The sequence below is a fragment of the Camelus bactrianus genome, chromosome 23 (assembly GCF_048773025.1).
Source record: "Camelus bactrianus isolate YW-2024 breed Bactrian camel chromosome 23, ASM4877302v1, whole genome shotgun sequence".
Classification (NCBI taxonomy): Eukaryota; Metazoa; Chordata; class Mammalia; order Artiodactyla; family Camelidae; genus Camelus; species Camelus bactrianus.
The window spans coordinates 15,312,570-15,325,271 of NC_133561.1; the positions used below are offsets into that span (position 1 = coordinate 15,312,570).

At 45.1% G+C, this 12,702-nt stretch overlaps 1 protein-coding gene across 1 annotated transcript; it reads left to right on the forward strand.

Moving 5' to 3' along the window:
• The first annotated feature begins 5,091 nt into the window (after positions 1–5,091).
• Positions 5,092–8,402, forward strand: CCDC185 (coiled-coil domain containing 185). Its single transcript, XM_010973976.3, has one exon. It carries the CDS (start codon positions 6,492–6,494, stop codon positions 8,400–8,402), a length of 1,911 nt encoding a protein of 636 aa, XP_010972278.2. The 5' UTR covers positions 5,092–6,491.
• The last annotated feature ends 4,300 nt before the right edge of the window (positions 8,403–12,702 follow it).

The window sequence follows — 12,702 nt, forward strand, 5'->3', positions numbered from 1 at the left end:
GGGTTTTCTATGTATAGCATCATGTTATCTGCAAACAATGACAGTTTTATTTCTTCCTTTCTGATTTGGATGTCTTTTATTTCTTTTTCTTACCTAATTACTGTGGCTAGGACTTCCAACATTATGTTGAATAAAACTGGTACAGTGGGCATAAATGGCTTTTCCTCTAAGATAAGGAACAGAAAGTCATTAAGGAAACATCAGCCTCTACTGGCCCATAAAGTTTCTACTGAAAAACCTGCTGATACCTCTCTGGGATTTCCCTTATACACAATAAGGTGTTTTCTTTTCTTTTTTTTTTTTCTTTTTCCCTCCCTACTGCCTTTTAGATTCTCTCTTTATCTTTAACTTTTACCATTTTAAGTATAATGTGTCTTAGTGTGAATTTGTGGTGTCCGTGGGAGGTAGTTCAGGGCCTTCCTATGCCACCATCTTGAATCCTCTCCTCTTCTCTTTGGGTTCATCTTACTTGTAACTCTCTAGGATTCCTGGACCTGGATATCTGTTTCCTTCCCCAGATTAGGAAAGTTTTCAGCCATTATTTCTTCAGATAATTTTTCTGGCCCTTTATTGTTCTCTTCTATTTCTGGGATCCCTATAATGCAAATGTTATTTTACTTAATGTTTTCCCAGAGGTTCCTCAAGACATCTTCACTTTTCAGAATTCTTTTTTTTTATTTTGCTGCTCTGTCTGGGTGAGTTCCATTGCTTTGTCTTCCAGCTAGCTGATTTGTTCTTCTACTTCATATGGTCTGCTGTTGAACCTCTCAAGTATATTTTTCAGTTCAGTTATAATTTCTGTTTGGTACTTTCTTATATTTTTCTATCTCTTTGTTGAAGTTCTCCCTGTGTTCATCCATTCTTCTCCCAAGTTTGGTGAGCATTTTTATGATCATTACTTTGAACTATTTATCAGATAGGTTGCTTATCTTCATTCCATGAATGTCTTTTTCTGGGGATTTGTCTTGTTCTTTGGTCTGGAACATATTCCTCTGTCTCCTCATTTTGCCTGATTATCTGTGGTTGTCTATATGTGTTAGGCAAAACACCTACCTCTCCTAGTATTGAAGGAGTGTTTTTGTGTAGGAGATGGTCCTTGGGGCCTAGAAGCACAGTCTTGCCCAGAAACCAGAGCCAGGAAGCTCATAGGGTGGCCCTCATGTGGGCTGCTTGCACCCACCAGCTATAGTGGGGTCTCAGCTACTGTGTGGAAAAGGTAGGGGCTTGTGGGGCTGGCATGGCCTGGCTGTGTCATGGCTGCTGAGTGTGGAGGGCAGAGCACAGTGCATTCATCCTGCCCACTTGTGGTGTAGCTGCTGCACAGGGTGGACAAGGCTCAAAGTCCTCGCCCATCTGGGTTGCATGCGGGGTGAGTGGAGCATTCTCTTTGGTCCTAACAGGCTAGAGGGAGGGCACCAAAAATGGTGCATTCACCTGTTGAGCCATGTCTCTGCTTCTCCGTCTCAATGCAAATCTTTTATCTTTTGTTGTAAAGACATTGCTCATCTAGTTTTCGGGTCCTTTTCAGAGGAAAATTATCCATATGTGGCTGTAAATCTGTGGTGTCCATGGGAGGAGGTGAGTTCAGTGTCTTCCTATGCCACCATCTTGAATCCTTCTCAAAGCAATACATTTACATAAAATGAAAATTACCTAGACAAGGCTTTCACTTACAACATGAATATAGAGGAACCTCAATTATCGAGAGCAGTGTTGTCCAATAGAAATACACCTTGACTTATATTTATATTTACATATATATAATTCTAAATTTACTAGTAGCCACATTAAAACAAGAAACACGTGAAATTAACTTTGATAATATATTTTATTTAGTCCATTGTGTTCAAAAATACTGTCTCAACAAGTAACTACTATTAAAAAAGTGTTGAGATATTTTACTTTCTTTTCATGATAAGTTTTTGAAATCCAGTGTGTATTTTACACTTACAGTACATGTCAATTGGAACTACCCACATTCGAATGCCCATATCCATGTGTGGCTGCCAGCTGCTATAGTGGACAGAGAAGCTCTAGCTTGTTTCTCTCCTTTGGCCCATCCATAACTAGGTGCTTTGCGCCTAGAGATCAAATTTGAAGTCACTACAACTAACAATCATTCTGAGGAAGGGCCCAGAACACATTTCTGTTCCATAGATCAATTCAAATTGTGGGGTCAGAGCCCATTTTGTCGTATTTTCCAAGTTTCCAACAAATGAGAAAAAGAGACCCAGGTCTTCATTTGGCAGAAGGTCTAAATTCTGAGGCCTCCAGTGAAATACATTGAGGATTTTTCTGCCAAATAAAAAGGAGGCTGAATTGTTCTTAGTACCAAGGGAATGCTTGGCAGCTTAACATTTGCAAAACATCTCTTTCATCTGCCCGGTGAAAACCGAGGCTTCCCAGCTTGTCATCCTCCCAGGGGCCTTAATCAGATGCTTCAGAGGTAAGTGAGGAGCATCTGTCTGGCTGGGACAGCTGTGCTCCAAGCAGGAGCCTCCTCACTGGGCCCCTCAGAGGAAAAGGTTTCTCTTCCCCGTTTCGTCAGCCTCTTCCAGACATTCTGTTTGCTATTCTGTGTGGTATTCACCTGTTATTACAGCTTCTTTCACCTGATATCCAAGATCACTGTTTTCAAGGTCACCTAGACTGAAAACTCTTGTCACTGCCACTCACCAGATATCTGTCCAGGCATTCAGGTTGATTCTCCAAATCAAATACACCTTTAGGTCATGGTCCCTTGACTTCTGAATCATACCTTGAATCCGTCCCTTCCTGTCCCCTTGCCATTGTCTGGATTTTCACTTCCTTCCTGCTTTCCTGATTACTAAACCCACCTCCTAACTGGCCCCCTTTTCCCGATTTCCCTCCCCGTACTCCTTACTTCAATTTATCTTGCACCCTGCTGCTAGGGTGAGCTTGCTAAAATAGAGACCAAATCAGGTCAAGACTTTCATTGACTCTTCACTGTTGCCTACACATTGGATTTCCACTCTTTTTTATAAGCAGAAGTCCCAGTTTTTTTCAATGGGGTGTTACCAAGAGCCCCAGGATAGAAAAGCAGTAAAATCTGAGCTGCTCTGGGTGAAGTAGGGACAGAGTCCTCAGAGCCTGTCTAAAGTCCTCTAGCCCCACCTCCTCTGTGCCCATGGCAGCTCCAAGGAATCCTGAAGCTCTCCTGGACACAGAGGGACCCCTACTGCCCAGTGGGAAGCCTATGTCCCTTGGCCTGGCATCAGGGCCCTGTGGAAACTGGGCCCCGCCCACTTTTCTGGTGTCATCACCAATCACTGCACTGCACACACATCCCAAGTCCCTGCAACACAAACCACACATGACCCCAAAGTGCCAGGCATTTCCAAAGCTCCGCACTGTGGCCACGCAGCATCCTCTGCCTGGTATGTCCTCCTGTTCATCCCTGTCTGGTGAGAGCCTAGTTGCCCTCCCAGGTGTAGCTCCATCATTCTATACGAACCCTTCCCTGTGAACAACCCAGATGAACTTCCCTTATGAATCAGCCCCTCCCTCTTCTAGGAATCTTGTTGAGATTACTGTTTAAGCCCTTACCACATCTGTTACCTGGATGTCTTTCTCCCAGCAATGTTGTGGGCAAGAGCCCTGAATTAGCTTTCTAATCCTGGCCCAGATTACAATAAATATTTGTGGCATCATGAAGTTAAGACTATATCCAACTAAATCGTTTATTCCGTCACCCACAGAGGTGAGTGAGTTGTCCTCAATTCCATGAGGAATTCTGAGAACCTTCAGGGCTAGAAAGAGGACAAAGAGCCCTGAATTGGGAATCTGAGCCCTTGGGTTCTACTTCTGGCTCCGCCCCAAACTATGTCTTTAAATTCAGTCCCACTCTGCAATGGTTTAAGTGTGCTTGCAATAATGATAATGATCATTCTAGTAGTTAATTTTTACAAGGCAGCAACCACATGCCAAGCACTGCTGTAAGCCTTTTTTGTGGATTAACTCATTTTTGTTTTACAGATGGAAGGCTGCAGAGTTTATTAGATTGAACTCCTTTTTCCAGTTGCATTTGGGGCTCAAAGAGATCTTATAGACCATCTCCTACCACAATGAGGAAAACCACCAGACTCACCACTCAACATGACTCAACAAGTGGAAAAGCTGGCTGGTGCCAGGTCTCCTGGCTCTTGGGTGGCTGTTTTTCCACTCACACTGCACTGTTTCTCTGTGACAGAAAGTGGCCTGGTACTGGCCAGAACCTCATTTAGATGTACAAAATGTTTTGCAAAGCTTCAGCAGAGAGATCTGACACTCAGGTATCAGTACGACTCAGTTCATGCCCAAATATTTCATTACTTAAAATTAAATGATTTCATTTCAAATTTGATTTAATTTTTTTAAAAGTTGCCTCCTAGTAAAAATCATAATCACCAAAATAATTTCTCTAACAATAGTATGAAAGGTGCCAATAGAAATTTAGGGTAGGAACAACCTCCTGTCCTCAGCTATAGATGAGCTAATGACTGCGCGTGAGATCCTATTCAGGCAGAGTGGGCTCCTGGGGAGACTTCACTCTGGTCAAGGCTGCTACCACATGGCTTCAAGGACATGGCTGTCATGAACCTCGGATGTACAACTGATCATAATTTTTTTTAAAGCATGTCAACTTTGTCAGCTCAGGCTGCTCTAACAAAGCACCATTGACTGGGTGGCTTAAAAACAGACATTTATTTCTCACTGTTCTGGAGGCCGGGAAGTGCAAGGTCAAGGTGCCTGCACACTCAGTTCTCAGTGAGGGCCCGCTTCCTGGCTTACAGATGGCCACCTTCTGTCTGTGTTTTCACATGGCAGAGTGGGAGTTCTGGTGCCTTCCTCTGATCCCATCACCGGGGCCCCACCTTCATGACCTCACCTGAACCTCATCACCTCCCAAAGGCCCCACCTCCAAATACCATCACATTTGGATTTGGGGTTTCAATATATGAATCTGGGGAGAACGCAGACATTCCTGAGAGGTGGCATGATATCACGGAAAGAGAAGTGAATCTTAAGTCAAAACTCCCATCACTGACCCACTGACCTTTGAGGGATCAGTTAATGTGGCCAAGTCTCAGATTTATCTTAGGGGAGTGTTATCAATTGTACTGGCCCTGCCTAGCTGGGGTCACTGTGAAACTCCAAGGAGATGTGCATGAAGAGGACTGGGACGAATGAAATACTTATTTTTCTTCTGTAAGGAGCATTCATATTTGGAGAATGTTATCCAGAACTGTTTCCACATTGCATCCTGGAGAAGGGAAGTAGACTTAGCCAAGATCCACAGTACAGGATGAACACAACAGAGCCTGGGTATGGTCCCTCCCTAGCATGCTACCCTTTACATCAACTGTTTTAGGATGACATTGATTCCATTCTTCTTTTCTTAAGCTGGGAATCTGTAGAAACTCTTGTAAACCCATATATTAAATCTTACAATTTCTAACTGAAGGCTACAAGGACATCAAAGTAATATTTATTGAAGCCATTAAGGTGCTAACTCTTGATACAGAATTTTGTCCCACCCTCAAAGACAGCCCTTCAGTGCTAGTCTTGTCACGGCCCCTTTTTCAGTCCACTTTTCTAGAACTTGAGGGTCAGGAAGGTAACTTGCCCAAGACCACACAGGTACAAAGTAGCAAAGGAGAGTCAGACTCAAGTTTGCATGACCAAATACAATGCTTTTTCCATTAGTCCAGCGTGACTCAACAAGAAAAAATAATTTCATCATAAAACTGGAGAAAAATGAAAAAAAAAAAAAAAAACCTGCAATGATTCGGCATGGTGTCCACTGATACTATTTCAGAAATGTGCTCAGAACATTCATATTTTAACAAAGGCAGTAATTGCCATATTAGAGGGAAATAGATTCGTTTTTTTTCTCTCCTTAAAGTTTAAAAAAGTAAACATTAAACGTACTTTGGGCTTGCTAACTTAAAAGGGCAAAAGGGTAATGCTGCTTATTAATGCGCTTCCACGGAGGGTTCACTTGCATATGCTAGAGCGGGTCTCAGATGCAAGGACCCAAGGCTAAGGGTGACTCAGGACTCCCTGCCCTACTCCTCCCCACCTACATTCCATCCTGGGGGTAATGCCTTCACCCGGGTTCTTTTAAAAATTCTTCTACTTTAGGGTGTACACATGCGAGTTCAAATTCCTACCTGAAACACCGATGGGGGTTCACTACGCACCTCGGATTTAAGGCTAACCCCTGACTTCCTGCAGCCCCCTCCACCGCCCTGGGCCCTCCCCCAGCCGCCTGCCCCTCAACTCTCCCCCTTCTTGCCGCGCAGGGTGCTAGGAAGGCCGGGGTGGGCGAGACCCGAGGGCTGCGAGGAGCAGGAGGATCCAGGCGCATTGTGAAGTGGCCAGAGCGTCACAGGCGACCTGGACCCCCGGGATCTGAGGGGGAGGGTCTCCGCAGCGCCCCCGCGAGGCCCAGAGATCCTCTCTCAGACCCTGGGTGCGCGGGGAAGGAGATGGAGGGCTTCCGCCGCTTCTCCTCGCGGCCCCACGGGGACCTCTGGGAGCCCCCGCCTCCCCGCGAGGAGCGCGCATCCTCTGCGCGGCTGGGCGGGCCCGGACCGCAGACCGAGCCGAGCTTGTGCTTCTGGGCCGGGACTCCCGGCGAGGAGAGCGAGGCCGCGGCGCCCTGGGTGCACCAGCGCTGCTCGCCCACCCCGCGACGCCGCCAGCACCGGTACTCCGACTCGCCGCAGGAAAGCCGCAGCCTGACCGACGTGGCCCGGAGGCCCCCGGAGCGCGCCAGGAAGAACCAGCCCCGCAGCCGGCGCCTGGAAGATGCCTGGCGGGAAGCAAGGACCAAGCCCCAGACTCAGGGAGGCAGCCCGCACAGCCTGGCCTGGCGGCAGCAGCCCCAGCTGCAACCCCAACAGCCTCAGCCCGGCCAGCACTACCCTCCGGACCAGGGAGATTCGCCCCCACCTTACCCTGAGGGAGCTTACACTCCCCAGAGTGGAACTTTCCGGGTAGAAAAGGTGCAGAGCGGAGACCATTGGGCAGTGCCGGTCTGCAGAGGTCTAGGTCGTTGGTCCCATTCCTCAGTTCACACGGAGAAGTCTTCTGTGCCCTCCCGAGATTTTGGGACGCAGTTGGCTAGCATGTACATCCAGAAAAGAGACAGCAATGATCCGGTGGAGTCGTTAGTCAGCCAGTACTCCCAGCCCTCAGTCTCCAGCAAGGGGTTACAGAGCCAGCACACCCAGACACTCAAGAACAAGCTAGAAGAGGCAGTAATGTCCTCCAGAGACCAGAAGATTGTGGCCCTGGTGCTGACCCGGCTCAAGAAGGCCCAGAGGATGCGGGAGCTGCAGCAGCAGGCGGCTGTAGCCTGGGAGGAGCTGAAGCGCTCGGACCAGAAGGTCCAGTTGACCCTGGAGAGGGAGCGCAAGCTGCTGCTGCAGCAGAGCCAGGAGCAATGGCAGCAGGAGAAGGAGCAGCGCAAGGCTCACCTGAGCCGGGAGCAGCGCGTTCGGCGGCGGGACAGACAAGCGATGAACGCCATCCAGCAGGAGAGCGGGTGGAAGGCACAGCTGGAGGAGCAGGAGAACCAGTGCCAGGAGAAGCTGGAGAGGGCCCCCTCTGAGACCGAGAGTGAGACTGAGACAGAGCACAGGAAGCAGCTGCAGCTCCTACAGGAGCAGGAGAGGATGCTGCAGGACCTGAGGGAGCAGAACAGCCTGCAGCTGCAGAAGAGGCTGGAGCAGGCCTGTCAGAAGAAGAACGCGCACACCACCGAGGGCCAGAACAAGATCCAGGAGAGCAATCTTAGCTCCCTAGTCAATTACCAGGCCCGGAAGGTCCTCATGGACTGCCAGACCAAGGCTGAGGAGCTCCTGAGGAAGTTGTCCCTGGAACAGAGTTCCCAGCAGTACCAAGAGATCCACCAAGGCCTGATTAAGGAGCATCACCGAGAGCTGAAGAAGGTCCAGGCGCGGAAGGATCAGTTCCAGCAGGTCAAGTGGCGCGCGGAAGAGTCCAAGGAGCAGAGGAAGGAGCACAAGCCGCTGCTGACGGAGCTGGCGGACCAGAAGGTCCTGCAGACCAGGAGTGACGTTCACAAGAACACCAGGGACAAGGCGCAGCACATTCGGGAGCTCAGCATCCTGCGTGAGAAGAATCATCACATCCTGAAGCTGAAAGCTGAGAAGGAGGGAAAGTGCCACATCGAGGGCATCAAGGAAGCCCTTAAGAAAAAGGAACAGAGGATGCAGCAGATCGCGCAAGAGAAAGATGCAACCTTAGAGGGATTCCAGAAGATCTCCAGGGCCTCCAGGACAGACAACGTGAGAGCACTTGCCAACAGCTTCTTTGATCGATTGGCCCGGGAGACCCAGGTCCAAGCTGGGCAGCAGAGAGAGGGCTACTGAGAACCTGACGACAAATAGCTTACAGTCCAGGCGGCTAGAAAGCGATGTGGCAATGTGATTCATTTTATAAGCTGATTAAAATTAAGCATTGATTGTTAAAAAGTATATAAAATAGCTGCAGTTTCCTCTCATGAACCAGTTTATTCATTCATCTGGATAGTGGAGAGGGTTGGGATAAGAATTTGGGGATTTTAAGGAAATCACTTGCCTTTGTACATTTTGATTTAAATAGAATATTCATTTAGCTCTCAAGCAATCTTAGAAACACATGTCAGACACACATTTGAAGAACCAAAGAAAAAATCTACAGTTGGGTTTACAGTTCAGTGTCATGACTTAAGTCTTTTCCTGTTCCAGAACTTATGGAAAGGTGAAGTGTGAAGTGCCTGTCATAAGAAATCGCCAAGAAAAGAAAAAAAAAAAGTATGGGCAGAGGGGCGGGAGGAATTTCTGCAAACAAATAGATTTGGGAACCCAGCGTACTACATCCCATCTCGGGAGTTCATAACACAGATGAAAATTTTAAAGGTTCTGAAAAGGCCTGCAGTAAAGAAACATTTGATCAACCTAGTGTTTTTCACAAACCACGGAACTCATTTTTCTCTTGGATCATTCCATGGAATTGATGTTCTGTGAAGTATTTTTGGAAAGAGCTCTCTGTATTTCTTCCCAGAATGTGCTTCTTTGGCCTTTCGTCCCCATGTTAATAGGAAGTGTTTATAACTCCTTTAGCACTACTGCTTGACTGCACCATCACAGCCATGAGCCAAGAGCTCCCTGGAACCTTTTGGTCAGATTCTTTTTTTTTTTTTTTTTTCCTTTTGGTCCATCTCATCCAGTCTTTTGGAACAAAGTTCTATTAGAATCCTTCTCTTTCCCTCTATTTCCCCTTTGTCTTTTCTGAAGGAGGTGTGTGATGTCATTCTGTCTACCCACATTGTGTCTAATGAACCTAACCAGGGTCTGAAGGGATGACTAAGCTTGATTCAGGAACCTGACATTTTAAAAATAAGGAGCCAGAAGCTAAGCAGAACTTAACCCATCACTTCTCAAAGTCTCTATCAAAAAATTCTTAAAGTTTTAAAAAATGCCCCTCATATAACATTTGTCTTTTGAGGAAAAAAAGAAAGAGAGAGAAATAGAAAGAATACGCCCCACTGGAAGATTTTTGTCTTATTAGTGTTTTTGAAATGACGTGAAAGGTGGCCTGGCAAGTGCTTTCGTTCAGAGGTCAGTGTGAAAGCCATAGTTTCATCTTATGTGATGCAAACTGGGCCCCCTTCTCTGCCTTTGGTCCCCTCTATCTGCTGTCCCCAAAGAGGCCTACTTGGGCCCTCACACCTTTGCTCAAAAATAGAAAGGCTTATACTTCTTGTCTCAATTTCCAATCTTATTATTCTCTTCTCTTCAACCAAGTTAATGCCATTCCAGCCAAATGCTATGTACATTCCTGGCATTCTAGGATAACATTTAAAATGTCTCAGAGAGGCAGACAACCCTTGAATCTAACTCTTCCTCTTGACATGTTATGTGACTTTGGGGAAGTTACTTTCCTGGGCCTCAGTTTCCTCATCTGTAAAGTAGAATTATAATTGATACTTCGAAGGGATGTTGTGAGGGATGATTAAACAAAATAATTAATGTAAGGTGTTTGGTATAGTGTCTAGAACGTAATACACTGTAATTAAATATAGCCATTTTTATTATACTGCTGACCCTCCATTTTTGTCAATTCCATCCTCTCTATTCGATCCTTTCTCAACAGCTGCCTCCTCCCATCATATCTAAGACTGGTTTTTCTGAGCTAAGCTCACATTCTGCCTCTACTGTGAAGTGTGGGAACTCCATGGTTGCCCCATCTCAACACCACCTTCTCTGACTAACTGCTCAGCTTGTTGAGTGCTTAGCAGTTGTTGCCGTGTTGGCATATCCATCTTGCAATCCACATCTTGGCTTCCAAGCTGGGCTGTACACTATGTAAGGCCAGGGTCGTTGTCTTAGAGTTCTTTACACCCATGCTTAAGTTAACATGGTGGTCAATATACAGTCAAAATAAAAGCCGTTAAGGAGGATATTTTTACCCCACATCCACATCCACATCCCAAGCCTTTACCCTACTAATGTTCTTTGCTCTTTGCTCCAAGAAATAAATACAGACTTTCAGTCTTTAATACAATTCTTTATGAATGGTACTGATAGAAATAATACAGAATAAAACTGACAGAAGATGGAGTACACTTACTTCCCTCTATTCTTCCTTTTAAAAAAAAATACATATATATGTACTCCCAGTACAAATATAGTTTTCAACCACTACCCTTAGCCATGCCAACAAAGACCCAGTGGTGAGCCTAGACTTTTACGCTCACCAGGCTGTAATGAGGAGCTCCCCACCATGGCAGTGTCAGCTGAGAACACTTTGGAAGCCTAGACTCTCAACCACCACCATCACCACCACCACCACCACCACACACTAACAGTATGCCCTGCTGTTTCCCTACTGGGTGGTGTCAGATGAAACCTAGTGGAGAGGAGTTTTATCAGCCTCCAGCAGTAACACCCCTTTGGTGTTGGTAGATGTTGTGTTGAGAGCAGTAATGAGGCTCTCTTACTACCTCTGCCCAGGCAGGGAGGTATCACTGCAGGCCTAGAGGGGAGCCAATACCCCCGTCTCCACCCAGCAGTGATGAAGAGTGCCCCTCCCCCTCAGGTGGCAAGGGAGGTGGAGTGGGGAACTGGACATCTATCTCTACCTGTCAATAGTAAGGCCTCATTCAACCTCCTTCCCATTCTAGAACAGTGTGAGAGGAGGCCAGATGGAATAGAAGATCCAGTCTTGTAATACTCAAAATGTCCTGGCTTCTATTCAAAATCACACTTCACACCAAGAAAATAATATGTCAAACTGACTAGAAAAGACAATGGATGCCAACGTGAGGATGACAAATGATAGAAATACCTGAAAAAAGATCTTAATGCAGACATGACAAAAATGCTTCAACAAGCAATTATGAACACACTTGAAACAAATGAAAACTAGAACTGTCTTGGCAAATAAAAAGTCTTAACAAAGAAAACAAGGTGTAAAGGAAAACCAAGTGTAAATTTTAAAACTGGAAAATATAATAAAAAGCTCAGTGGATGGGTTAAACAGCAGAATGGAGAGAACAGAAGAAAGAATTGGTGAATTGTAAGACAAAACACTAAAAATTACCAAATCTGAGAAATATAAATTTTTTTTAAATTAGCAGAGCCTCATGGGCCTGTGAGACTATAATAAAAGATCTAACATTCATGGTATGTCCCCAGAAGGAGAGAAAGAAGGTAGGGCTGAAAAAATATTCAAGGTAATAATGGCTGAGAACTTCTCCAAATTTGGTAGAAGAGCTAACCCTACATATTCAAGAAGTTGAGTGAACCTCCCAAAAGAGTAAACCCATAGAGATCCATGACATATCTTAGTCAAACTTCTAAAACTGAAGAAAAGAAAAGAAAAATTCTTGATTAAGAGAATGAGAAAATAAGCCACAGACTGGGAAGAAATATTTGCAAAAGAGTAGCTAAAACAATTTCCAAAAAGAGAAAGTAGGAGGACTCAGTCTGCCCAATTTCATTACTCATTACATAGCTGCAGTAATTCGACTATGTAATATTGATGAAAGGACAGACACATACATCAATGGAACAAAATAAAGAAACCAGAAATAGATCCATATAAATATGTCCAATTACGATTTTTGACAAAGATGCAAAAGCAATTTGAAGGAGAAAGGCAGAGAGTTCAATATAATGATGTGGAAACAAGTGCATATCTACAGGCAAAAAGTAAGAAAGTAACAGAGAGAGAGAGAGGGAGGAAGGAAGAAGGAAGGGAAGGAAGGAGGAAAGAACTTCAACCCAAGTCACATCTTATACAAAACTTAACTCAAAATGGATCATGGACTTAAATGTAAATTGTAGTACAATAAAATTTTCAGGAAAAAAACATAGGAGAAAATCTTTAGGGTCTAAAGTTAGGCAAAGAGTTCTTAAACTTGACATCAAAAGCACAATCTATAAAAGAAAAAAATTGATAAGTTGCACTTTATCAAAGTTAAAAACTTTTGCTGTGTGAAAGAATCTGTTAAGAGGATGAATGACAAGTTATGGAATGAGAAAATGCAAGTTAAAACTACAACGAGGTATCACTATTCACCCATCAGAATGGCTGAAATAAGAAATAGTGACAACATGGGATGCTGGCAAGGATGCAGAGAAACTGGATCATCCAGACATTGCTGGTGGAAATGTAAAACTGTAC

Bases quoted from the DNA above. Each gene is read 5' to 3' on its own strand.
- CCDC185 (XM_010973976.3), top strand. From the start codon at position 6,492: ATGGAGGGCTTCCGCCGCTTCTCCTCGCGGCCCCACGGGGACCTCTGG.